The sequence below is a fragment of the Dreissena polymorpha genome, chromosome 13 (genome assembly GCF_020536995.1).
Source record: "Dreissena polymorpha isolate Duluth1 chromosome 13, UMN_Dpol_1.0, whole genome shotgun sequence".
NCBI classification, from domain to species: Eukaryota; Metazoa; Mollusca; class Bivalvia; order Myida; family Dreissenidae; genus Dreissena; species Dreissena polymorpha.
In genome coordinates, this window is record NC_068367.1 from 2315475 (window position 1) to 2343234 (window position 27760).

Genomic DNA, 27760 nt, shown 5'->3' on the forward strand with positions numbered 1-27760 from the left:
ACCTTGAAGGATGACCTTGACCTTGAACTTCCACCACTCAAAATGTGCAGCTTCATGAGATACACATGCATGCCAAATATTAAGTTGCTTTCTTCAATATTGAAAAAGTTATGGCCAATGTTAAAGTTTTCAGACGGACAGACACCATATATTTGACATTTGACCTTGAAGGATGACCTTGACCTTTCACCACTCAAAATGTTCAGCTCCATAAGATACACATGCATGCCAAATATCAAGTTGCTATCTTCAATAGTGAAAAAGTTATGGCCAATGTTAAAGTTTTTTTCGGACGGACAGACAGACTGACTGACATACTGACGGACAGTTCAACTGCTATATGCCACCCTACCGGGGGCATAAAAAACACTAAAAAAGCTGCAGTTTTAGCGGGAAAGAATATGACTTTTCCGCTTGACGTGTTAATAACGACATCATGAGCACGAGCGCTTAATATTTGTAAAAAATGTTTTTTTCTGTTTGTGTTGCATTTTGTGTTTAAAATATATTACAACTTGGTATCCAATTGTTTGTTTTGTTGAATCTGATTCGTTTTACTAAAAATGGTTACTTTTAAGTTGATTCCGAGTAATATGACAATCCTCCACACATGACTGATATAAGAACTTCCTGTTCACCATGATATAAAAAAATATATCAGGCAATGTTATATCAGGGCAGATATCAATGCGGTGGTATGATAAAGCTCAGTCTGGTCTTGAGTTACCCTGTCTGCATATAAGACCACTAAACCTTGTGTGACTTTAAAGTGGAAAGGGTCCCTCCTGACCAGACAGAGCAGGCTGGTCTGGAGCAATGCTGGCTACATGTGTTCTGCTCACAAACAAATCTAAAATTCTTTCTCAGACTACACAATTAAGTGTTTTTCTGACAATGGAAATTATATTACTTTTTAATACTATATTAATTATTCAATAATGTTAAAACTTTGATTATAACAAAAGTAAATAAAAAACTTAACCAATGCTATTACCTGTTTTCATACATGTCCTGCTCCTTTCGATATTGAGCAACCATGTCATCTTCCTTTTTCTTTTCAAATTCTGTTTTTTGCTGTGCCATCCATACCTGAAGATAAAAATAACAAATATTGATACAACAAGGCTATTGGCAAGCAATATTGTCCCCTGCTGGCTTCACCATTGTCAGAAATTCCACCATTTTCAGATTTATTTTTTTTTGGTTGCCATAGCAACCACAATTTTTGACGTAGGAACAAAATGAAATAACGTGCATAATGTCCATATTGCCATCTATCCATGTTGCAAGTTTCATGAAAAAATATTAAGAACTTTTAAAGTTATCGCAGGATCCAGAAAACCACCATTTTCAGCAGTATTTCTAGTCTATTTGTTGCCATAGCAACCAGAATTTTTGACGTAGGAACAAAATGAAATGACGTGCATAATGTCCATATTGCCATCTATCCATGTTTCAAGTTTCATGAAAAAAATATTAAGAACTTTGAAAGTTATCGCAGGATCCAGAAAAGTGTGACGGACAGACGGACTGACAGACGGAGCGCAAACCATACGTCCCCTCCGGTGAAACCGGTAGGGGACAATAAATATATGTTTATACACATATTTCAAAGTTTATGAGGTGCACTTTTCTTAGTGTGAAAAATGTGTGGTCCCAGAGTGTTTCACAGCACTCTTATCTTATATCACTTAACTTACAAAAGCTGGAGCACATTGTTTAATATACAGTTGCAATTTCAAGTAATTAAGTATTTTATGAAATGCATTCAAATTTTGCTTTGTCTTGTGCTAAGGGGATGAACCAGAATATCAAGAAGATAACCTACTTGTCTGGTATGGTGACCAGTAACCAATCTCCCAAGTAGTGAGTGGAAAGTGAGAAGCTGTGTACCAATCACTACCAGGTGTTTTTCTGCCTATTATGGGAAAAGGAGTCTGACCAAATTGGGAATTTTTTATCGACAAAATTGTCCATTTTGGGAATTTTTGCTTCGATGAAACGGCTCATTTTGGGAAAACATTGTGAATTTATCGTGCTTAAAAAAGTCAGAGGTTTAACAATTAATTTGTTTTTATTTGTTATTTTGACCTTAAATGCATGTAAGCATCAGATGAGTAAGTTTGGTTTGTGTGAATGTGCTGTGAAATGGGGAGCACAGCAGGTTCATGGTGCTGAATCCTCGCTCAACCTCAGCAGTGCTTGCTGGTATTATACACATCAGCTGGACGAGTTGGAACATTATTAATCGAATAATCATAAGTTATAAGACACTTCTTTCTATAAAAAAAATAATAATAAAAAAAAAATTTAATTTATTTTTTTTTTTTTGGAAATTGGGAATTTTTGAAATAATTTCGGTTTGGGATCAGGTCTGTTTGCATTGGGAATGCCTCCGTTTTCCGGAGGCGCAGACAGTGCTGAAAAACCCCTGACTACACACACTAGACAGTCTCACATATGTCATGTATGTGTTAGTGATAAAAACAGGCATAAGCAGGCCAGTGTTTTTGCCCGCTTTTTGGGAATAGGGCCCGGCCTATTTGCATTAGGAGAAATCGCGTTGTTTTTACTTAAATTGGGAAATTCTTGTCGCTGTCTTATTTGCTAATAAACACTTTGAGAATAAAAGTGCTTTCAATAGTATTTTTCCTAGGTTTAACTGGATAGGAGATGAACTAAATGTTGAGATTTATTTAATTTTTCCCTTTTTTTTAAGTGTGAATTTAAGGACCTATTTGAGAAGATATATACTTTTTTCCATAGGGAATGGGTCCCTATAACTTCCCCGAATTTTGAATGAAAAACCCCACTGCATGCAAGCCCCATACTGGAAAATTACAGGAACAGATTTTAATAGAACTGATTTGTGAAACATTTTTTTTATCTCTAGTTATAATATATTTAATACAATATTTTTTCAATGACTGGTGTCTGTATCAATGAAGTTTTTCCGTATGGAAATATACAAGCATTTTATGTATTGCAGTTTATAAAGCTTGTTGTCTTGTTTCATAGATTGCACAAAATGTTCAGGCAACATGGGGACAAAAATCTGAATCATCAAAGGGATATCTTTGATCTTAATATAGTATTATCATTCATGTACATAAATACACTGACCACCCACACAAAATATAATGAACTTGCATGTTCTTTGCTAAACAAATACATAAGAAATTCCCATAAAAATGTTACACTTTCTTTGTAATTAACTTCAGATTGTGTCATTACAATGGCTTATGCAAGCAGTGATTTTTTACCTCCCTGTCCTGTGTTTTATCTGAAATGATCTAACTATTTGATGAAGACTGATAAGTATCAATCTGGTAAGTGCGCAGGCAACATACACTAGATAATGAAAGGTGTTCATCATAATCCCCAAATATTCAGAGTAAAATATGTATTTAAAAATTTTTTTAATGTACATATAGTAAACTCAGTGCTCAGCCGTAAGGGGTGGTGGTGGATTACTTCGCCTAGGACCTAATAACCTCGCCCTTAAATTACATGAAGTAGAAGTCGACTTCACCTTCTTTTTTTAAAACATCGTGGTAAAAGCTTATCCAGTCAACTAGCACACATGGACTTTCACTCCAAACATTAAAGGCTAAGATTAAAAGATGAAAAAGAGTGTCATTTCCACGACAGTTTTAATAGTTCCCTGTTTAGAAACTGCAATTAGTACATCGCCTTGCAGGCGGAGTTAAGCAGTTTATTAACATCGATAGTAACCAATGAGAAGTTCAGAACTCGTACATTGTATATATATATGCAGAAGTTTACCAAAGCGATGAAATGACGTTGAGATGGACAGGTATATAACCACAACAAAATTAACATGCGCAACATATTATCAAATGTAAGTACGAATAAGATTTACTCTAGTAGTGTGTAGATAGGTCTAACTACACAGAAAATCCGGACATAAACAGGGGTATCGCTAGTGGGCAAGGTAGGCGATTTGCTCGCCAAGGTAATATTTATGTCACTAAATAATTTCATGAAGGCGACATAACTTCTCCACCTTTTAATTATTTGTTTGTGCAACACATTGACTATTAAAATCAATTTGATGTGGAGAATTGGACACAGGAGAATTCTCAGCCAGACGATGCCCCATTTACAGGTTATGCAAAGTTGAACATTCAAATGCACAGTCGGGAGCTATTTAGAGTTCTTAAAATTGTTCATAGGTGAAGCCTTGATTAATTGCTTTGTGCTGGCTACAAATAACTATACTTCAGCAAAGTTAAATGGCCCATTAAACAATACAAAGGAATGATCAAATGGAAAGAGTTAACCTAGCAGTGGCAATAAATATAGGGCTCATTTACAGGTAAGATTTGGAATCCGTGCTGTAAAATGAGATTTTAAATGAATTTTTATTTTTAAAAATTGTAGCACAATATAAATTCGATTTAATCTTGATTTTCTTAAAATTCACAAGAAAGAAAGAAGATTATGAATATTACTGGTTTTGTTAAAATTGAAGTTTTATTTGATACACCTGTACAGGAAAAAAATAATAAAAAGTACCAGAATAATTACTTTACAATCAATTACAAATAAGAAAAATGTAGGTTTTATACACTTGACATCTCTTATTATAAATGAAATGCAGCCTTTTGAATTCCAATTTCCATCACCCATTTCAGCCTCTATTATTGAAATAGCTTATCTGTTATCACATAAATAGCATGTTAAGTGTTAAATATATTACTTAAACTCAGTTAAATACATCAATAACAAAAATGAACACTTAAGTGAGTGTGTGTTTGTATTTGTAAATGTTGTCCCCAAAAGTGTGAAATAAGAGTTGTTTCTGATTAATGATAATTGGCACGGTTTATTGAGGGGTATAAGACATGTAAAGAGTTGATTGAGACCTTCTGATCAGCGGACAAGGTAATTTAAGTCTCACTTAAAATTATACCCGACGTCGGGCCTAGGAAAGAATGGAGTTGAGGTTGAAAGATCGGACGAATAAAGGCTGGTTATCCCCTGACAGCGGATTCGTTGTACATGTATCCTGACGAGCTCTGTGTGGTGATGCAGGGCCCTTTAAGGGAAGTGGGTCGCTACCCATAGCAGGGGGAATATTGACGGCGTTTCCCTTTTGGGGGATTTTTTACTTACTCTCTAATTATAACATTTGTACATGTTTGCACTATATTCATTGCTTTTTTTCATAATTTAGTATGTTTGACAAGATTAAATTAAAATAAATTGAGATATAATAATCATGAGACACATCTATCTATAAAAAAAAGAATTTTTTTTTTTTTTTCTTAGGGGGAATTTTTCCCCTAAAAAGGGGAAAAAAGTATACTTTTCAGGGGGGGATGCGGCCGAATTTCAGCCGTGGATTTGACAGATTGAGGGCCCTGTGATGTATATGACCCTGGGTGATACCTCGATTTTGGAGGCTACAGGTACAATAAATCCAATAGCAGGCTAATGCCAGCGTTAAAATTGATACTTTTCTATCTCGCCTCGATTCCTTCCCGGTAAGATTTTAAGTGAGACGTAAAAATTAATCTGGATGAAGCCTGATAATACAATATGACCCGCTGTCCATGAGATCATAGACCAGGCGATGTTAAAAAACGTTGTTTACTGATCGGATGGTGATCTGTCTCTATTTGTGACTGAGGTTTTAGTAGGTATACTGACCTGTGCAGACTGCGATGTTTTTACAAAAGGGATTTACATGTATGTATGCAACTCTTTGCCGATTTTTTTCTGCAAATGAGTTATTGTTTATGTGAATTTTTATGTTGAGAGAAACGCTGGTATGTGCTCATTTAAGCTAAAAGCTTTAAAGAAGAACTGAAGTAAAATATAGTCGTTGAACATGTTGAATTGAAAATCACATTAAACAAATCAACAAAACAGAAATAACATCCATACCCGTTTGATATTTTCTTTACTTGATGGATGAAAAAATTTCTTAGTCATATAATTATTGAAACCTTTCCCCATGGTTGTTGCTTAGTGTGTTTAAAAAAATAAAATAATAAAGGTTGTGTCTGAATCGACGATTTCGTTTTCTTCAAGTCAGTGTCACAAAGAAGATTGGCAAATAAAAACTACACCGCACTTATAAGGTTACATACAATTTAACATTTCAATCTGTGGGGTTCCGACTGTGATAGTCGTATGTTCTAGTTTGTGCATGATTGCGTGAACGTGAACTTTTACACAAGTTGGGGTACTTAAAGCAGGTCAGTCGTCAAGTTATTTGACACTATATAAAGTATGTATACACAATGTATAATAACCAGCTCTAAACTAGTAACCTCATTTCGACTATATATTGTAAGGAAAGTTCATATATTATATTAAACATATTTAATATGTATTAAATCGAAAGCCAAAGGCTTACTAAAACACTTTTAAGTCTCTTTTTGTTATAATCAGATCTTGACAAACTTGAGAGTTCGAAAGATTGCCCTCGCAGAATGATCGAAAGCGTGACCTCCCGGTCGCCAGGCGGATACCATATTTATTATGCTATTGTGACCATTTAATAACTATTTTTGCCCCATGGCCATGGAACTCGAATTGACCAGTTCAGGCCCATATGAACCAAGCTAGGAGGCCCAATTTGGTCCATAGCATATAAACAATAGGGGTCCTCGCATGCCATCCTAGGTTTGAACCTGAAATGAGAAGTACCATGGGCCAGACATTTGATAAAATTATACGTTCTGTTAGAATATTGATGACTATCAAATGCCCCATCTAAGTTTGGTTAAAACGAATAGTAGACATCTCGTTCCAGAGACTAAGAGACGCGTATTTAGGAAAGGTTTGAGCGGGAAATCTAACCTGCAGCCCATATGTGTTATGGCACCAGGGTTTTATCAGGCAACCACGAGTATAGTCATAAACATTAAATACAGTAAATACTATCCTATCTGACTAAGATGTCTTCCGCAAGGGACATTAAACGGGGATGCAGTGGATCGTAGCTCTACAACGGACACTTAAAAGAACCAGTGACGCCTCTGGAATCGAGGCGTTTCCTGTCTCCCGCTTGATTCCCCACTAACACCTCTCTTTGGGCGGAGAGCATAGTAACAACACACAAAGAAACTATAAACAATCATTTATATAAATAAACATGATAACGGTGGTAATGATAATAATACTAATAATGGTGCAATTGATGGTGGTAGTACGGAGAGTAATAATGATGATGATGATGATGACGATGACGATGATGATGATGATGATGATGATGATGATGATGATGATGATGATGATGATGATGATGATGATGATGATGATGATGATGATGATGATGATGATGATGCTGATGATGGTACTGATAGCGATGATGGTGATGATTATGATGACTACCAGTGAACATAAAAGTCTCATTGGCCACCGTGCACTGGTGTATTTGTACTAAAATAAATACATAAATAATAATATAATTATTTTTTCGGCACAAACCTGGGAAGCCGGGGTAAATTTGACCTATTTTGGCTTAACAGTAAATATTTTCCTCTGATAGGTCACAGGGGCAGGTCAGCACATAAGGACTCGGCGATGACCTGTAAATAAACACTGACATACACACACAATGACACATTCATTCGCAATGTAATCTGTGGAATGAAACAGCATTGATGCTTCACATCAATGTGTTGTTTTGTAGAATGTAACCGTTAAGCGTCTGGGTAACTTGGATAAGTGACTTGCAAGAATCCGGCATACAACCAAACGCCATCAAAAATGGTAAGTAATTTAAGTCTCTTTCATTAAAAGTGCATATATTTACGTAAAATTGGGTGTTTTTTTCAATCATTAAGTGTCAATCACATTGATTTACAGCTTACTTTTTGAGGATTTTTGTATGCATTTCACTTCACTTAACTTCGGATTGTTTAATTCGGATATCTTAAATAACTATTTACCAATCTAATAAAACGGTTGAATAAATTTAATATTGCTTAAAAGCTTTATAATCTTAACATTGCGTTTATAAGACTATGCATGGCTTTATTCCTGCCTTTTTGAAGGAATCTTTCGCTCCTCTTTTTATCAAAAAGTTTGTGAAAAAATGGTTTACAATTTTTGAAAATCTAGGTATGAACTTGTAAAGATGTGCAGTCCTTCCTTAAATTAAAAATTATTTGCAGCCAGGAAGGTCCTATAATCATGTAGCCTTTGCCGGCCTGGACTGATCATTTCCGGCCCAAGAAAGAAAAATGATTCTGGCGGTTATGCAAAGTTTGCAAATGGCTTTGGTCTCATTTATCAATTTGTTGCTAAGTTACCAAGATTTGTTATAAAAAGCAGATCACTGTAGTTGGAAGTAGTGTATGTTTTGTTTTTGTTTTTATTTGGAGGGGGGGGGGTGAAGAAAAGTATTTTTCAATTTTTGTAGAAATGACATAATTGTTTCCCAATCCAAAGGACCTAAGCCCCATTCCGAAATGTTGAAAAAATACTACGTGAGGTATGGTGTACGGTCTTTTCTCCCCCTGGTCTTTTCTCCCCCTTGGACATTTCTGCCCCTAGTCGTTTCACCTCCTAATACCCTAGTCTTTTCTCCTTCCAGCATATTTCATGCTGGGGGATTAATCTGCACTTTTAACACCTCTATTGATATACTTGATTAGTCACTGATTGAATTATCAATGTTAATTCAACCAGTGATCAATCAAGCTCATTGATAGAGACAGGAAGTTTATCATTGCTTCATTTTCATTATTTGTGAATGAAATAGATTGAGTGTGTTTATGTCATTTCAACATTTTAATTTTAAATTAATTTAAACAGTCTTTGCATTTATTTGAAATTTAGTGTTTTTAGGTTGTATTTTTTTAACATTTATACTTATTAGCCAATACTTAAAAATTATTAACAATAAAGTAACTAAGAATTATATTTCAAAATAAATCCATACATTAATTTGAATTAAGTATGTACTTTTTTTTAACATATTCTAAGCTACTTTTTATTTACTTATGCCAAAGTATGTATGTACAAAATGCAAAAAGTTACTAGATTATTCAAGTGAATTATTTTTTTTAATTAAACTGCTAAAGATTTAGATCACAATTTAAATGATAAAAAAATATGAAGAATTAAAAATTGTAATAATATAATTTTAGAAGTTAGATCTATACCAAGACATGTTTTCAGTATTAAAACGCATATAATATTATTAAAAATAACTGATCAGATATAAAACAAAACACACTTTTTTAACTGCACTGATTCACATTTACCGGTACTCATCTATATATTATATATAATATTGATATAACTAAAATGCTCCTTCATTAACCATATTTCAATCACATACTTCATTTTCTCCTACCTAAATATACAGATAATAAAAAAAATGTTGGGAGGAGAAAAGACTAGGGTTTGGGAGGAGAAAAGACCAGGGGAGAAACGTCCAGGGGGAGAAAAGACTGGAAATCATGAGGTATTTGTCTGTGTAAATGGTATCTGCTTATTTAGAATACCTAAACATTTAGAAATAACAGGCTTCCTTTTTTTCAGTCTATTATGTCCTACAATGGTGCGGCTGTAATGGCCATGAAAGGGAAAGAGTGTGTGGCCATTGCTGCTGACAGAAGGTTTGGTATTCAGGCTCAGACTATCAGCACAGAATTTGATAAAATCTTCCAGATGGGACCCAGACTTTTTGTTGGTCTTCCAGGATTGGCCACAGATGTACAGACAGTGTACGTTGCTATGAAATATTTGATTATTATTTCAGATGTTTTATTTAGAGAATAACTGATGTTTCTTTTCAAAATTGTATCACACATTTGTAAGATTTTAACGCTCATTTGAAAATTAATTTGATATTTTGTTGATTTATGTTTGACATTGCTAATTTAAGATTAAATTTTGCAGATGAATTCAGCGCCTATTTAGATTTTTTATGCACGCAAGTGTCGACATTTTCCCTTTGTGGTAAACAAAAGTAAAACCTGTACTTTCGGTAGTTTTCTCACTGTACGGTTTCCGGTGGCAGCAGAAACCTTACTTTATGTAACAGAGGCCCATGAAAGGACAGACAGTTTATTTCAATCCAATAAGGCATTTAAGCCCACGAGGACATATATACAGTGCAAGTGTTGACGAACAGTGTAGACTAGAATACAAAATTTTAACAAAAGTTGTAGTTGTTTGTTTCCAACATTTGGAGAAGATCACTTTGAGAACAATATTTCAAAAAGCATACATGCAAGATAATTCTGGAACGTTCTCTAAGCATTTAACCAATCTATTTTAAACTATAATACAATATGTTCTTATCTTAGAGGTTTTTCAATCAACTACTTTGGGTAGTATAGCTGCCTATATTTATTTTGTCCTTGTATCGATTACTGGATGATATTCTATTTACAATGTAGAAACATAGAAATCGGCTTTTAAAATGTAGCATACATTTATCCTAATTTGTTTCGTACCATCAAATATCATCATATAAGCATGATAGTATGCTGTTTAAAGGAAGCCTTTTAGGGCTGTATTCTAAACATATACATCGATTTAACAAACAATGACAAAAGAGTAGTTATATATACACATTTACATAAGTATGCCATATTACACCACTTTATCCTGCATTAAATGGTTTCTCTACATCGGCCTCTTCGGATATGTTTATAAATTTAGTTCAATTTTACTATTACGAAAACAAGTAAAATAACCAATCGCAAAGAAACCTTTAAATACAAAAATATAATATAGTTTAATCATTTAACATGTATGAGTTATATATCTATCACAGATGGTATTTTAACATTTATGGAATTAACATTAAGAGTGCCATAGATATATATGTCTTACCGAAACAAAAATGTAAGTCTGATATCATAGGCAACTGCTATCACTAACATCTGTACTTAACAATTTATATCCACTTTTCATATATTTGTCTTACCGAAAGAAACATGTAAGACAAATATTGTGGAAACTAGACTTATAATGACATGTTATAATACATTAATTGTAAGATCTTGAACTACATTATGATTTAACGAGTAAGACAGACATTATAGATGTTTTTGTCATATCTATTCATACGATAGAATATTACCATTTAAATATACAAATTTGACAAAAAGAAAAAGTTTTTAACACATTAACAATCAGATAAGATTGTTACAAAATAAAACAAAAGTAATTATTGTTTATAACAAAAACAAACATCAATAGATAATAAGCACATTTATGTTTTTATTTGCAAGTGATTTTATAGGATAAAAAAACAACAACAACACAATTTGAAAACATTCAAATATGCTTAATTTAGAACTTTATAAAATAAAATTATATACACATAACTGTTCTTATTAAAAAACCAACAACACTACTTATCAGTACTTGAAATGTATTTATATTTTCATATGTTTTGACTGGAAATTGATTTGCAAAATCAATTTCCATATACAGAAATTATTTGAAACAAGAATTTTGTTATGTTTGAATATGCCTTCAAATAAAGAACTATATTTTTAAGTACCAATATATAGAGACTTATTTTTAAGTCATTAGGCATTCAGAGCTACATCCAAAGTTGTCTTATATTCAACACTAGGAACTCCACTGTATATTATTTTATGCATTTATACAACGCTATGGCTGAATGGGTTATTGTATGTGTTAATTTCAATGAGCTTATCCTAAATCATCAGACGTTTCGTGCAAAAAAATGCCAAGCAAGAAATTGCATTTTTTCCCAAAATGGCAAGGAAAAGGACTGCTTTTCATTTACCAAATGAGCTACTTAAGCAATATTTTTTCCCAAAATAATGAAATTATGAAGAGAAAAATTCCTGGGTGTTGTCTTTTATGACAAAGTTCAGGTTCACCCCTATGTCTGTTTCCTAATAAGGATATCATATGATTTAATTTTCAATTTAAAAGTACCCCTGCGTTTAAATGTCAAAATATATTATCATTTTATACTTGTTTTAACTCTGGGATAGAAATTTATAAGGGACACATTTAATTTAAATAAAATCAAGCCAAATGTAAACTGTTGGTATAAGACCCTGTGCTTTCAAAAAATAATCCCGCATACTTACTCTGATCTGTCCTTATTCAGTGATCATACCATGCAAAACCTACACATATAAATGTTAACAGTTAGTTTCACATGTAAAATTTAATTTCAGTGCTCAGCGTTTGAAGTTTCGATTGAATCTTTATGAGCTGAAGGAAAACAGAAGAGTGAAGCCTAAAACCTTCCTAAGCATGGTTTCTAATCTGCTCTACAGTAGAAGGTACATTATATAAATGTCGCTTTCAGCCTAAAGCTATGGTGTAAGGAGTCTTAAAAAATCATCATTCCTTTTTATGCCCCCGAATAACTGTCAATGATACCGGCAAGGGGAGTTTGACAGTATAGATAGATAGATATAATGATCGCACTGTCTGTCTGTCCGTCACTTTTTGCGTTATGTTTCAAAAACGCTCATTACTTCTATGCCGCTTCAAATGTAACATTCATATTTGGTATGCATGTGTATATGGACAAGGCCTTTCCATACGCTCACAAATTTTGACCCCTTTGACCTTAAACTTAGGGTCTGCGTTTAGGTTTCGAAAAATGCTCGTTACTTCTATCAAAGCGTTTATCGGGGGAAGATGTCATCCTATGAAGAACGCTCTTGTTTGATGTTTCAATTTTTATGCCCCCCTTAGAAGAAGAGGGGGTATATTGCTTTGCTCATGTCGGTCGGTCTGTCGGTCTGTCGGTCCGTCCACCAGGTGGTTGTCAGACGATAACTCAAGAACGCTTGGGCCTAGGATCATGAAACTTCATAGGTACATTGATCATGACTCGTAGATGACCCCTATTGATTTTAAGGTCACTAGGTCAAAGGTCAAGGTCACGGTGACCAGAAATAGTAAAATAGTTTTTGAATGATAACTCAAGAACGCATACGCCTAGGATCATGAAACTTCATGGGTAGATTGATCATGACTTGCAGATGACCCCTATTGATTTTGAGGTCACTAGGTCAAAGGTCAAGGTCACGGTGACCCGAAATAGTAAAATGGTTTCCGGATGATAACTTAAGAACGCATACGCCTAGGATCATGAAACTTCATAGGTAGATTGATCATGACTCGCAGATGACCCCTATTGATTTTGAGGTCACTAGGTCAAAGGTCAAGGTCACGGTGACCCAAAATAGTAAAAGCGTTTTCGGATGATAACTCAAGAATGCATACGCCTAGGATCATGAAACTTCATAGGTAGATTGATAATGACTTGCAGATGACCCCTATTGATTTTGAGGTCACAAGGTCAAAGGTCACGGTGACCCGAAATAGTAAAATGATTTTCGGATGATAACTCAAGAATGCTTTTGCCTAGGATCATGACACTTCATAGGTACATTGATCGTGACTCGCAGATGACCCCTATTGATTTTCAGGTCACTAGGTCAAAGGTCAAGGTCACAGTGACAAAAATCGTATTCACACAATGGCTGCCACTACAACGGACAGCCCATATGGGGGGCATGCATGTTTTACAAACAGCCCTTGTTAAAATTTAACAACAATACAGCTCACTTTTACAAGTTCTCCTTTCTTGTGGAATTTCCCTTCTGCTTTCCAAAAGTCATGCTGATCTAGGTCAACACTGTAAGCATACACAATAATGCCAGCTTGTTTAGAACGAGGCTTGTATATGTGCATGTTTACAATTCCAGGTTTGGTCCTTACTTTGTGGAGCCAGTGGTGGCTGGTCTTGACCCCAAAACGAGTGAACCTTTCATAGCCAGCTTGGATCTCATTGGCTGTCCCATGGTGACAGAAGACTTCGTGGTGTCCGGAACCTGCAGTGAACAGATGTACGGAATGTGTGAGACACTCTACAAACCAAATCAGGTAAACTCTGAGTCCAGCCAGGTTAATCACATTCCTTCATTTTGGTAAGTTGGAGTTTAAACTATCCCTCACTTTGAAAAAGGTAAACTTGAAATATTTAATTATCAAAACTTGATCCATTTTATGATCAAAATTGCAAATTATCAGCATTTTTGTTTTTAGCCTATTTTAGCAGTTGTTAATTTTTTTCTGGTACATGGCATTTATAGGTCGCAATTGCTTATTATAGATTTAAAAAATTGGAAACTTAAATAGTCTTTTCTGAAACTGCATGGATCAGTGATTAAATTCTTGGTACATTGTATGTTACATTGTATATCATTCCTGTGCATAATTTGTTCAAATCATGCATCTATTGTGGAAAACGGCCCGACCAGGATTCTCATGATTTACTTATACTTTTCTATAAAACTAACTTTAAAAATCTCTCAAACAACAAGTCTTATAGTTGTAATGTATTTTTTTTTCGGCATGTACCATTGCATGTTTGGCCTCTACCAAGGTTGTTTAATCATACTCATGAGGCAAAATTTCCCCCGTCCTGGATGTAATTTGCTTCCCGCATGTAAAAGCCCAGAGGATTGGTATTTGTAAGCTGGTCCTATTCCAAATTTGGTCACATCATGTCTCTGGGTCAAAATTTGCCATGCCCCTTGGAGTTACTGATGTCCCATATATTAATGTAGTAAAAACTTAAAAATCTTTTAGACTACTGGCATAGAGCATTGTGTGACCCTAGATACATGTATAAGGTCTTAAGCATCATGATGTAGTCTTAATAGTTTAAACATATTTCTTTCTTTTGGCAAGTGCTAATACACAACAGAATAGATATCAGAATAGGATTGAAACGAAAGAAATAACTCTTGTATAGTTTCTCTCCTTGGGATGTTTACACATTATGTGCAGTGTATTAGGAACAATAGAACTTAGTTGATGCTAGACATAGGAAATATGAGTGATAAATATACGCAGGTTTTGAAAGAAATAGAAAAAAAATAGATAGGGAAAACATTAAGCAATTACCGGTAAGGTTGAAGGATTGTAGATGCGAGGCCTAGGATTAAAAAAAAAACTAATCATAACCGGATTATTAGGCAAATCGCCAGGATTCTTTTATAAATTGTTGAACATGAAGGAATATTTCATAGTTTTCCGTTATTCTGGAGATACTGTCATTAATGTAATATGTATTGCGTTAAAATGAAGAAGGAAGTGGTAAATGTTGTGGTCTTATAAAAAGTGTGTACAAAGTATTCTCCAATGATCAAAACTGGCCATGGCCCTTGGTATCACACATGGTGTACATGTATATAGATTTAAATACTTAATTATAAGGCATAGAGTTCTGTATTTATTATGAAACTTCATGAAGTGGTCTTCTAACAAATATATTCAAGTATTGGTATTGTAGCCAAACTTAGCCTTCTCTTTTGTAACTTTTTTTTCCTAATTCTACATCGTGAACAAAAATCTTCCCCCAGCTAATATATCTAAAGTATCAGAATGTGAATCAGGTAAGCGATTCAGGGTCTTCTTATTTGGAAATGTTAACTATTTTCTAAAATGTATTAAAAAAGATTAATAAAGTTTAATAATATTTTGTTAGCACATTAATGTAACATGTATGATTGTGTAGTCTTTTTTTAGAGCTGTTTTCGGAGAAAACCCGAGCTATTGTCATAGCCAGCTCATCGTGTCGTCCGCCGGCGTCGTGCTAAAACCTTAATATTGGCTCTAAAATCAAAGTGCTTCCACCTACAACTTTGAAACTTCATATGTAGAAGCACCTTGATGAGTTCTACATGCCACACCCATTTTTTGGGTCACTAGGTCAAAGGTCAAGGTCACTGACCCCTAAAAAAAAGAAGAGAAGTTCTGACAAGCTTTCGCAGCCGAGCGTGGCACCCGTTATGCGGTGCTCTCGTTGAAGCTTCTAGTGGAATCAGGTGCATCTAATTATGGTTCTGACAAATAACTTTGCATGAATGGTTGTGGGATTTTTATCTGTCAATGAGATATTCATCTGAATTTTATGTATTATGCATTTGAAACATTCCAAGAGGAAAAAGATCACATGAAAATGATTTAATACATTATAGGCTTAAGCTCAAACTGTGTAAATATGCAATATGATGGATTGAAAAGCAGAATTCTGCCTCAATGAAATGCTTGACAGTTGTATTTATAATGTTGTCTCCTCATCAGGAACCCGATGATCTGTTTGAGACGATATCCCAGTGTCTGCTGAATGCTGTAGATAGGGACGCAGTGTCTGGCTGGGGTGGTGTGGTGTATATCATGTACGTATAAGATCATTTAGTCCAAAGTACAATGTATTGAGGATGTGTGAATGGAAGTCCGGGAATTCAAACTTGTGGATTGCCTGATTTTTTAGCTCCACTGGCCAGAGGCCAGCGGGGCTTATGTCATGGTCATGTGTTCGTCATGCGTGCGTGCGTGTGTTAACTTTTTCTTTAAACATCTTCTTCTCCTATACTACAAGTCCAATTCTGATAAAACTTCTAACAAATGTTCCTGGGGTGAACCTCTTTCAAATGCGTTCAAATTATGCCCCTGGGGTCAAATTTGACCCTGCCTCGGGGTCAATAAATTGAACATATGCTTATATAAAGCCTATTTTGTGCAAAGTTGAAAAATATTTATGTCCATAACCATTGGGCCTAGTGCTACCACATTTGGTATGTAGTGACATTTAATAGTTCTCAACTTTGTTTGTTCAAATTATGCCCCTGGGGTCAAATTTGACCCTGCCCCGGGGGTCACAAAAATGAACATATGCTTATATAAAGCCTATTTTGTGCAAACTTTAAAACTCTTCTTGTCCATAACTGTAGGGCCTAGGTCTACCAAATTCTTTATGTAGTGACATGTAATAGTTCTCTACTTAGTTTGTTCAAATTATGCCCCTGGGGTCAAATTTGACCCTGCCCTGGGGGTCACAAAAATGAACATACGCTTACATAAGGCCTATTTTCTGCAAACTTCAAAAATCTTCTGTCCATAACCGTATGGCATAGTGCTATAAAATTTGGTATGTGGTGACATCTAATAGTCCTCTACCAAGTTTGCTCAAATTAAGTTCCTAGGATCAAATTTGACTGTTCCCCAGGGGTTACAAAATTGAACATATGCTTATATTGGGCCTATTTTGTGCAAACTTTAAAAATCTTCTTGTCCATAACCATTGGGTCTATTTCTACCAAATTTGGTATGTATTAAAATCTTAAAGTTCTCTACCAAGGTTTTTCAAATTATGCCCCTGGGGTCAAATTTGACCCTGCCGTGGGGGTCACAAAAATGATCATATGCTTAAATAAGGCCTATTATGTGCAAACTTTAAAAGTCTTCTTGTTCATAATTATAGAGCTTAGGGCTACCAAATTTGGTATGTAGTGACATCTAATAGTCCTCTACCAAATTTGTTCAAATTATTCCCCTGTGCTTAAATTTGACCCTGCCCCCCCGAGGTCATAAAACTGAACATATGCTTAAATAAAGCCTCTTTTGTGCAAACTTTAAAAATCTCCCTGTCCATAACCATTGGGCATAGGGCTACCAAATTGGTATGTAGTGGCATCTTATAGATCTCTACCAAGTTTGTTCAAATTATGCCCCTGGGGCCAAATTTATCCCTTGAAGGCTCCCATTAAAAAGTTGTTCTAGAAAATTTGATTCTTCAAAAAACATGGCCACAGGAAGTCGCTGAACTTTGCATGTTTATGCGTTTTTGCTATTTATTCATTAAGGGATGAATAAACTATTTTCTTCTCAAACTAAAAGTTTAAGAGATAAATGCATACATGTCGAGCGTGAAAGGTAGACCAACATGTTAACTATCTATAAATGTTAACCCTTTACCAAACGACACACTTAGACTGCCCCAAATTGAAAGAGATTGCAGACGCGAAATAATATTGTAAAGGACTATTTATAAATATGAAATAGAAAGAACAACAATATCTTTTGGAGAGATAAATGTACCTACTTTATAAGCAAAGGACCTGTGCGACAATTCCTGGGCTTTATAGTCTGTTTAGTTAACACCGTAGTAACGTTTTCCATTTATAAAAATGCTCACCCTTCCAACTTCAAGCGCCCAGTGGGACAAGGGATAGAAAGAGAAAGTCACATGCTTGAGTACATTTCAACCCATGCGCATTGCACGCTTTTTTCGCATAAAAATACTTGCTTGAGGACATTTCAACCCATGCGCATTGCACGCTTTTTTCGCATAAAAATAACAGTGGAGCGATACAGGGCCATCATGGCCCTCTTGTTTTATCTAACTCACAATGCTTCAAAAGGAAATTGCATGTATAAAGTGCAAGTTTCAGATCAAATGATAAATGTTTTCAAATATCTAAACGGAAAAGTATCAATGAAGTAAAGTGTATTTATTTTTTGAAAACATAAGAACTGTTGATAAATGAAGGATATGTTCCTCAGATGCCTTATCAGCGACATTTATACGATATAAACAGATGTATACTGAGAATGCATATGTTTTGAAACAATGGGTTATTTAAGAATTCACTGGGTCTCAAGTATTTTTATTTAAAATAGTATTTTGAGAATAACAAACAGTATACCAGCAAACTATGACTCATAATTAGAATACTTGTCCATGCAACAAGCGTTTAGTATAATTACTTACATTTGGTATCCTTAAAAGAATTGAGTCAGCACAGGCATATCATTGATATCTCCTTTTATGCCATTTTTGTTGTAAGGAAGTTTCTTCAAAATTAAAATCAAGTCTTGTCAGGAAGTATTACCCCTGATTAACCTGAACATGCTTATCCTTGACAATACTTGACACACACGCATTAGGTCTGGGACGATACTTGACACACACGCATTAGGTCTGGTTTTACAGTGCTTATCCCGGACAATACTTGACACACACGCATTAGGTCTGGGACAATACTTGACACACACGCATTAGGTCTGGTTTTACAGTGCTTATCTCGGACAACACTTGACACACACGCATATAGGTCTGGTTTTACAGTGCTTATCCGGGACAATACTTGACACACATGCATAAGGTCTGGTTTTACAGAGAACATATCCTGGACAATACTTGACACACACGCATTAGGTCTGGTTTTACAGTGCTTATCCCGGACAATACTTGACACACACGCATTAGGTCTGGGAAATACTTGACACATACGCATTAGGTCTGGTTTTACAGTGCTTATCCCGGACAACACTTGACACATGCATATAGGTCTGGGACAATACTTGACACACACACATTAGGTCTGGTTTTACAGTGCTTATCTCGGACAACACTTGACACACACGCATTAGGTCTGGGACAATACTTGACACACATGCATATAGGTCTGGGACAACACTTGACACACACGCATATAGGTCTGGTTTTACAGTGCTTATCCCGGACAATACTTGACACACACGCATTAGGTCTGGTTTTACAGTGCTTATCCCGGACAACACTTGACACACACGCATATAGGTCTGGTTTTACAGTGCTTATCCGGGACAATACTTGACACACACACATAAGGTCTGGTTTTACAGAGAACATATCCCGGACAACACTTGACACACACGCATATAGGTCTGGTTTTACAGTGCTTATCCCGGACAATACTTGACACACACGCATTAGGTCTGGGAAATACTTGACACGCACGCATTAGGTCTGGTTTTGCAGTGCTTATCCCAGACAACACTTGACACACACGCATATAGGTCTGGTTTTACAGTGCTTATCCCGGACAAAACTTGACACACACGCATTAGGTCTGGGACAATACTTGACACACACGCATTAGGTGTGGTTTTACAGTGCTTATCCCGGACAATACTTGACACACACGCATTAGGTCTGGGACAATACTTGACACACACGCATTAGGTCTGGTTTTACAGTGCTTATCCTGGACAACACTTGACACACACGCATTAGGTCTGGGACAACACTTGACACACACGCATTAGGTCTGGTTTTACAGTGCTTATCCTGGACAACACTTGACACACACGCATTAGGTCTGGGACAACACTTGACACACACGCATTAGGTCTGGGACAATACTTGACACACACGCATTAGGTCTGGTTTTACAGAGAACAGCTCATGTATGTTTACTTTAGCAACACTATGTTCATTTAAAAAGAGAAATAAGCAGAGTGTTACAGAATTAAAAACAACAAGGTGTTTTAATTGTTTTATTTTTTGTGGTATTGAAGTGCAGGGTGTAAATGTTTAGTTATTCAATACTTGTTACTTAAAAATAAAAAAAGTTGGACATTGTCCTCATAAATGTAATCATTTGGATGTTTGGTTGACCTAAAAGTTTACTTTGCATGTGTGTATGCATGATACCTTTGTTTTCTTCAGCGAAAAGGACAAAGTCACTAAACGTCTACTAAAGGGAAGGATGGACTAGTGTTCAGGTATGGAATGGAGGCAAGATAGAGAACAATATTTTGACCACATTTTTGTACTGGTTGCAGTTTTTTTACAGGGGTGTCAATTTTCCGAATTATTCCGGAAATCCGGATTTGAGCCGTCCAGGGTTGATTTTGAGGTGAATGTAAATCCGATGAGTTTGTTTAAGGCGGGTGGGGGAAGGGACAAAATTCTTTTAGTGCGGGATCATTTTAGAACGAATATTGTTAAAGCATCGTCGGCATTCCGGACATTTGCGCTTGGTACCGATTTTATTTATTGATTTCTGATTGGTAAGCGGCTGGCACTGACATGAGCAGTAACTGGCTACCGGTAAGTAAAGCACTGCAATATCATATTTTAAAACAATATGTTAATCAAATTATATATTGACTGCGTATTTGCTAGGTTACTGGTTACTGGTTTTCATTTTCTGCAGTCAAACGATATGCATATTTTATTTCATTTGCAAATGATGTATCGCGACATGTTTTCGGACAGTCGTTTTCGGATACGCTGGTTTGTCGATTTTAATTTAATTTAGAAGTTCTTAATATCATTTGTTTAGAATGACAAATACACCTGCGGTGTTACGGATGGTTTGGTTTATAATATTTCGCATTGTACTCACAAGAAATTGCACCTAGAAAGACTATTAAAAAAAAGAACAATAAGCTAGGCCCCGGGGAGGGAGTTGGGCCCTTTCTTCCCTTTATCCTACGGCTTAATTTTCCGGATTTCAAATTTGGGACAATTGACACCCCTGTTTTTAATATTTAGGCATGAATGTAAATAAATTCCATGGATTGTGATATTGTTACTTATTTTGGTAATAAGAATATATTTGTAAAAAAAATCCGTATTTTTGAGTTGTGTTTAAAAAAATGTGCAGTAATTATATGAATGTGTTGATTTGTTTAATTACAAAGCATGTAAGAGTTAATTGCCTGAATCAAATATTTTGATAATAATCTCTTGTGTTTTATAAAGCATTTTTCAATTAAATTAGCCTTTAAAGTTAAATCCTTAATGTACCAGTAATTGTTTAACTGATAGTTTTTCAGTGACATCAGTGTTCTACCACAAAATTTGAGAAGCCAGTTATATTTTCAAAGTAGCCGGCGACTTTGTTATAAATGGGTGTTGTTGTGCCATTTCAATTGATATTATGGGCAAAAGTAGCTGGCATCTAGATTTAATGTAACCCGTGAAATCACCGGCTGCCAATGTTTTTGGAGAACACTCTGATATTAAAAGAGGTCATTACGTCCTTTTAAAAGAATGAAATTAACACAAAGATTTATATTTTATGTTTATTTTAGTGTGTATGGAAGTTATTTCCCCTGACTTGCTATATTTCATGCATGTTTCAGGTTTTGTTCAAAGCATCGTGCTAATGTTACCAAGTCGCTGCAGGAAACCATGTATTCTAAAGACATCAGAGCACCGTGTAACAGATTTAAGATGATGTATTTCAGTACAAGTGTCGCAGTTGTAACTATTTGATTATTCTTGTGCAAATATACCTAGAAAATTGTATATTTACTTACCTGACATGCTTACTAAAGCTACAGTGAAAAAAAGAACACAATATTGCAAATGATTTTGTTACTTCATTTAAAACTGTTATCATTGATATATTTGTCATTCATGAACTTTAAATTTATGTCTGTATTGTTATTATTTGTCCTTTGAATTCTTCTGATTAGTATATACCAAGGGACCTAAATATGACTTTGACTTTGTGAGACCCATTTTTATGTTTGAATTTGTTTAGGATGTGATCAATATCAGAACAAAATGAAACTTATAATGCAAAAAAAGGTTTCAGCTTAATAACTTTAGAACTTCATGCTTTAGCGACTTCATTCAAGGATGGATTTAGGAAAAAAAATGATTCAGAAATTCAATGATGATTCACATATATAAAAAAATATATTATAAAAACACAGTGAAAATACATAAAATTCAAGTCATGGTGTATGCTATACAAGTGAAAAATGCTATGTAATGCGGACACTTTGGGAATGTGATAACTTCAAATGAGAGTTTAAATATTTTTGCAATTGCTGCATGAAGATATATGCCCAAAAGATTGTCATCTACATATCATGGTTGTGGCTTTATTTTCTTACAATTGAACTTAAAGTGGTACAAATACAGCTTCTGAGAACTTTCCCCAATTTCAAATTTCACTTTTATCACTCCAGTGAGTAAGGTACTTTAGTTTACATATTATTTGGTGCGTAAATTAAATCCGGGGTCATGTCTGCTATGTTCATCCGGTTGACTAGTTTACTGATAGACATCATACGCTAATGTAGTAAAGATAGGTTCTAAAGGGTATGTCCTTCTAAAGGTGATTGTATGATTTCTAAAGGACCCATTTAACGATGAAAGGTATTAACTGTAACATAAATTTATTATTATTAATTTGGAATTACGCAATACAAACTATATTTTTGACCAGAAAAATCCAGCTTGCAGTTGGCTGATTGATATATTCTTGCCTCATTTATCCTTATTGTTGACTTATGGCTATAAAAGTTTTCTTTCATAAATTGAAGACGTTTCATAATTATTAAAATATTCAGTAATCAATATGAAATATTATTTTACCATTAGTGAACATGTTTATATGCAATTTCAATTTTACCACGAAAACTATATGTTTTCCACCATTATTGATAAAACTTATAATGCCGAAGGCAATAGTGTATTTATATGATTTCATTTAATAAGTGATGATTTCAAACTTGTTTAACTTTGTAAACATGGAATCTAAAATAATGTTATAAACATAATCTCTTTTCTATAATAGCAAAAAATTTACTTATTCACACACCTACACGACTCAGATTATTTGTTTGAAAATAAGCTAGGTATTCACGTTTCTGATTTTTACTAGGAATACAAGTGGGAATTTCTTAGTAAGAATTTGCCACTTTTTTACTAAGAATAGAAGCAATTTCAAGAATGTTCCTAAAATTTAAATCCATTTATGAATTTGAATGGTGTGTGTACTAAATATTCATTTCTGGCATATGACCATGTTATTTTGCTTTTTTTGTTAGATAGTTGTTGGTCCATTGCATTTTTAAGTGAATGCACAGTAGGTGCTTCTGAATTGCAGATGCAATGGTTGTGTGATTAATTTGTTTATGGTGATTTAATGAGACAACATAAAATAAATGTATTTAAAGATACAATCATATCTAAGGGATCGAACATGCATACATACAAGCTCGCATAGTTTGGTTAGTTTAGACTTATTTATTGAAACATGAATGCATCAAAAGCCAAAGGCTTATTGAGTCTTGAGTCTGTTTATTGGATAGATACAGTACTTGATGTCATAGGTGGAGATCTACAGAACGCTCCCACAGCGGGGATAAACCCTTCACCTCGCATTTGTTAGCTGGGCACCATATTCACTATGCCATGGCGACATTGAGTTCATTTAAATGAAAATGTTCACTAATCCTTGAGATGTAACAACATTTTTTTTTATTTGTCTGGAAGTTTGAGTTGATGTAACTTAATGATACACTGAACAAAAAAGTAAATCCACTCAAAACATTATTGGTCATATAATGAACTGAAAGATTTTAACTTGTCAGTTATAAATCCATGCCGTCATTTTTGTAATTGTGTTATTTTACTATCATTTTGAATATAATTGCCATGGTCATCTGCATCCAATATCAATATTTAAGAAAAACTGAGGGATTCTGAGACATTCCAAGTTGCCAATATTTTTCCTCATTTTGTTCATAATCAATTCATAACCAATTTATTATCCCTCACCATAGGCGGAGGGGTATTCTTTTGGCCTTGTCCGTCCGTCTTTCCGTCCATCCTTCCGTCTTTCCATCCGTCTTTCCGTCTGTCCGTCCGTAGCCATATCTTGGAAGTGCTTTGGTGGATTTCATTAAACTTGGTATGAGTATATATATGGATAGAATGATGCACGTCAAATGGCATTGTATACCATCTGTTAATAACGGAGTTATGGCCTTTGTATTTTGAAAAATGCCTTTTTTGTGTGTCCGGAGCCATATCTTGGAAGTGCTTTGGCGGATTTTATTGAAACTTGGTATGGTATGTATATCAATAAGAGGATGATGCACGCCAAATGGCATTGTACACCATCTGTTAATAACGGAGTTATGGCCCTTTGTATCTTGAAAAAAATGCTTTTTTGAGTGTCAAATATAACACTTTTGTGTCAAGAAGCATATTTGCGGGGGATATCAATTGAACGAATTTGCTTGTTTTTATTAACATAGTGGTGTACGTTTATACATAAATGCAGGATACAGGCATTTATAATAGTAAATAGGTTTAACAAGTCGAAAACAGTAAACAAGCTTGCAAGTGTTGTTATCTCCCCTCAGAAAAACACATAAAATACCTATCTCTTGTCGGAAGTCTAGTAAAAGAAGTTTTCCATAAAAAGTACAGAAGAAGAAAACTATAACTTTGAGCATAGACATTTTCTATGATGTATCATTGATTGAAAAGTAAAAAAAGTTTAATTATCACATTATTTTTTAGTTCCAGCTTCACTTGCAAGGGAACACGTTTCGCACAAATGCCAAAATGATGATGCAGTCGATAATTTTAGTTCTAACATTAAACATCGCATAAATAAACAACTGTCATAAAGTTTGTTCTCGTATGAATAACATGTAGTACATCATTTGTAAACGAAAGCATTATGGCCCGAAGTATTTCATGTTGCTCATATTGGCAAATTTACTTGTTCACACTATGTTGAATTAAAAGAGGTATGTAAAATTACAACACTATAATATTTGTTATGGTCTTGAATAATAATAATATAAAAAACACCTTTTGTTTTGTTGAGAAACAGAAAGAAAATGTAGCCAACTTGTAAAAACAAACTTTGAAAAAACCTATTAAATAAATCAGGAAAGAGTGAAACTTGTTCTGTGTAAAAAACAACTTAATTATAAATTTAAAAAATCGAACCTGGGAACTATTAAATACCGATATACGTGTATTGTTATGATATTGACCAAACTATCGTTGTAATACGCACTTTCTCAGAGACCATTCGGGATTACGGAAATGTACAAAATAAGACATTACACGAGCTTCATTGCAGGTTAAAAGCCGTATGAAAGTTAAATGGCTTAATGGTCTTACAATGTCATAAACGATAGCTAGGCCAGTATATGAGACTCAGTGATGGTAGCTTTTACAAGAAAATAAGTCCAATAAACACCTTAATTCCCTTTGAATATTTACTTTTTCGCTTTTCGCGTCTTTAATCTTGTTTACTAAACCCAAATGTAAGAAACGCAAAACTAGTATTTAAACAAACTGAATTCGTTTAGTCACATAGATGTTGTTTTCTTTTATATCAAGTGATATATAGCTACACAAATTTCGGAATAACAAATTATCGATTTTTTGTGGCGCCGTTAAAATAAATACATGTTATTTAAACGGAAACACGTGACGGACGCCTCCTACGGCGTTTGCCAATAACATTCGCTTATATACATTAACTAATTGCGTAGTTGGTTTAGTCTTCACGTTTTACATTCCCGGGAGATCACACATCCGGTTAGTTTTATGTGGTTGAGAAATAGAACACAGAAACAAGAATTTGCTTAAATATATGGTCAAAACATGTTCGAATAAAAGAAGAATTAAATATAACAATATTATTGTGTACACTGCGTATTATTCAATGTATTATTTGTTAAGTAAGACTGAGTACTTAACTAATGGAAAAAGTAAATTAGTGTTCATATACTAGCGTTCAACTTGTTCATTGTTAAATACTTTTTTAAATGTACAGTATAATTTGTTATTACCGGCAGATTCAGATTTTTTTCATTTCTTTACCTTTTAGTAATACTCATCTTTCTATCTGACAATCATTATTTTGCGAGTTTGCATTTAAGTACAACGGAAAAAACACAAATACATTATATTATGCCTGTTTAACAAACGAAAATGACGTGGCTGAAATAAATCGAAATTAACAATGTGTTTCAAACGCTTCATATTTTATTATATTATTTTCATGGCTGATGGAATTTCTTCTCGGTTGTTTTTTATGACGCATTTTATTAAAAAAATAAACAAGGTGATTCATGGTTCAGACCTGAATTTCCGAGAACAAACCATTTTTAGCTTGCTTATGTCGACTGTTACATTTTGATTGGGTTTGGTGTAAAATGACTCAGTGAAATTAATCAGTGTTTTCCTTAAATACATGTTGTACATACATAAAGAGAATAACCGAGGGCAGATTCATTAAAGATCGTACGACAATTTTAACTTACGAGAGAATTTTGTAATCGAAATAAGTAGACGAACTAACACGCCATGCTCATCATTTGTGTACGTCGTTAGAGATGCCAATTTAATTAATTAAGTACTGAACATTTATAATCATATGATATGGACTTAAGCAATTATGCATCTTAAAAAAATGTATCTTATCGTAAATGTGTACTACGACGTTTATTAAAATTGCCCTGTCGTCTTTTACAATATGTCAGGTTAGGCTAAAAAGCTTGCCGAGCCTTTTTTCAGTCCGTGCCGAGCCTGATATGTTACAAAATGCGTTTTTTGATGACTTTTTGTGTTTATTGTGTTGAATCTGATTTCATTTGTTTATATCAAATATGATGGCCATATAGTTGATTCCCAAAATAGTTGGACGTACCTCTTAATATTGGTTGATATAAACGCCGTCTCATCTCATATATAGAGAAAAACGAGTTGGTGCACTATCATTTTGTTATATATCAGACAATACCTAAAATACAATAACGTCTAGGCTTTATAAAACGATGTATTTTTCCATATGGTCGATATCTTGAAAAAAACATTTCAATGATACTTTATTTTCGTATTGCTCTTAAAAGTATCAGGTTATTTTCATGAACGTTTATTTTAAAATGTGTGTTTTTTGTGTTATTTTTAAAATAAACATCTTACGACACATCATAGACATTAAACGGGTATTGAAAAAATACGATCCACTTTTTTTAAAATTGATTTTCATCGCAGAATGCACAAATGATTTACCCTTGATATGTACCATAATTTTATGTTACCAATTTTTAAAAAGAAATTGCCCATTGCGTATTTTTCGTCAAGATGTTACTCGGAACATTATTTTAAAGATGACCTTTAATGTATACACAAGTACTTTCACGCGTTAGCGCTTGTGAATCAATGGGCATTTCATTCTTAAACCACACTTGACATGCGACACACGATTTGCACCAACATGTGAACGTGTGTCTAAAAACTAAAGTTCTATCTATGTTTGGATTCACTGACTAGCTGCCTTCATGTTAGTTAGGTGAAGAACTCGCCCAGATTTACGGTTGTTCTCGGTTATCGAAGTTGTTTGTAATGCGATTCTCACCT

The 27760-nt window shown here is 34.4% G+C and overlaps 3 protein-coding genes across 4 annotated transcripts in view; 2 read left to right on the plus strand and 1 right to left on the minus strand.

The window, feature by feature from the left end:
• Positions 1-6073, minus strand: part of LOC127855986 (corepressor interacting with RBPJ 1-like) — a 43466-nt gene extending 37393 nt beyond the window's left edge. For both annotated transcript variants that reach the window (XM_052391921.1, XM_052391920.1), the window contains exons 1-2: positions 5914-6073; positions 995-1089 (exon numbers count right to left, since the gene is read on the minus strand). In XM_052391921.1, coding sequence (XP_052247881.1) covers positions 995-1089; positions 5914-5985 — 167 coding nt within the window. In that variant the 5' untranslated portion in view covers positions 5986-6073. The remainder of the gene's footprint in view (positions 1-994; positions 1090-5913) is intronic.
• A 135-nt stretch (positions 6074-6208) lies between these two features.
• The window catches only part of LOC127855991 (uncharacterized), a 39318-nt gene continuing 17766 nt past the window's right edge, over positions 6209-27760 (plus strand). The window contains exon 1 of the mRNA XM_052391929.1: positions 6209-6227. The gene's annotated coding sequence lies outside the window, so the exon portion shown is untranslated. The remainder of the gene's footprint in view (positions 6228-27760) is intronic.
• Positions 7652-22004, plus strand: LOC127855993 (proteasome subunit beta type-3-like). Its single transcript, XM_052391931.1, has 7 exons — positions 7652-7749; positions 9529-9713; positions 12162-12269; positions 13710-13887; positions 16096-16190; positions 20288-20343; positions 21712-22004. Exons 1-6 carry the CDS (start codon positions 7747-7749, stop codon positions 20334-20336), a joined length of 618 nt encoding a protein of 205 aa, XP_052247891.1. The 5' UTR covers positions 7652-7746; the 3' UTR covers positions 20337-20343; positions 21712-22004.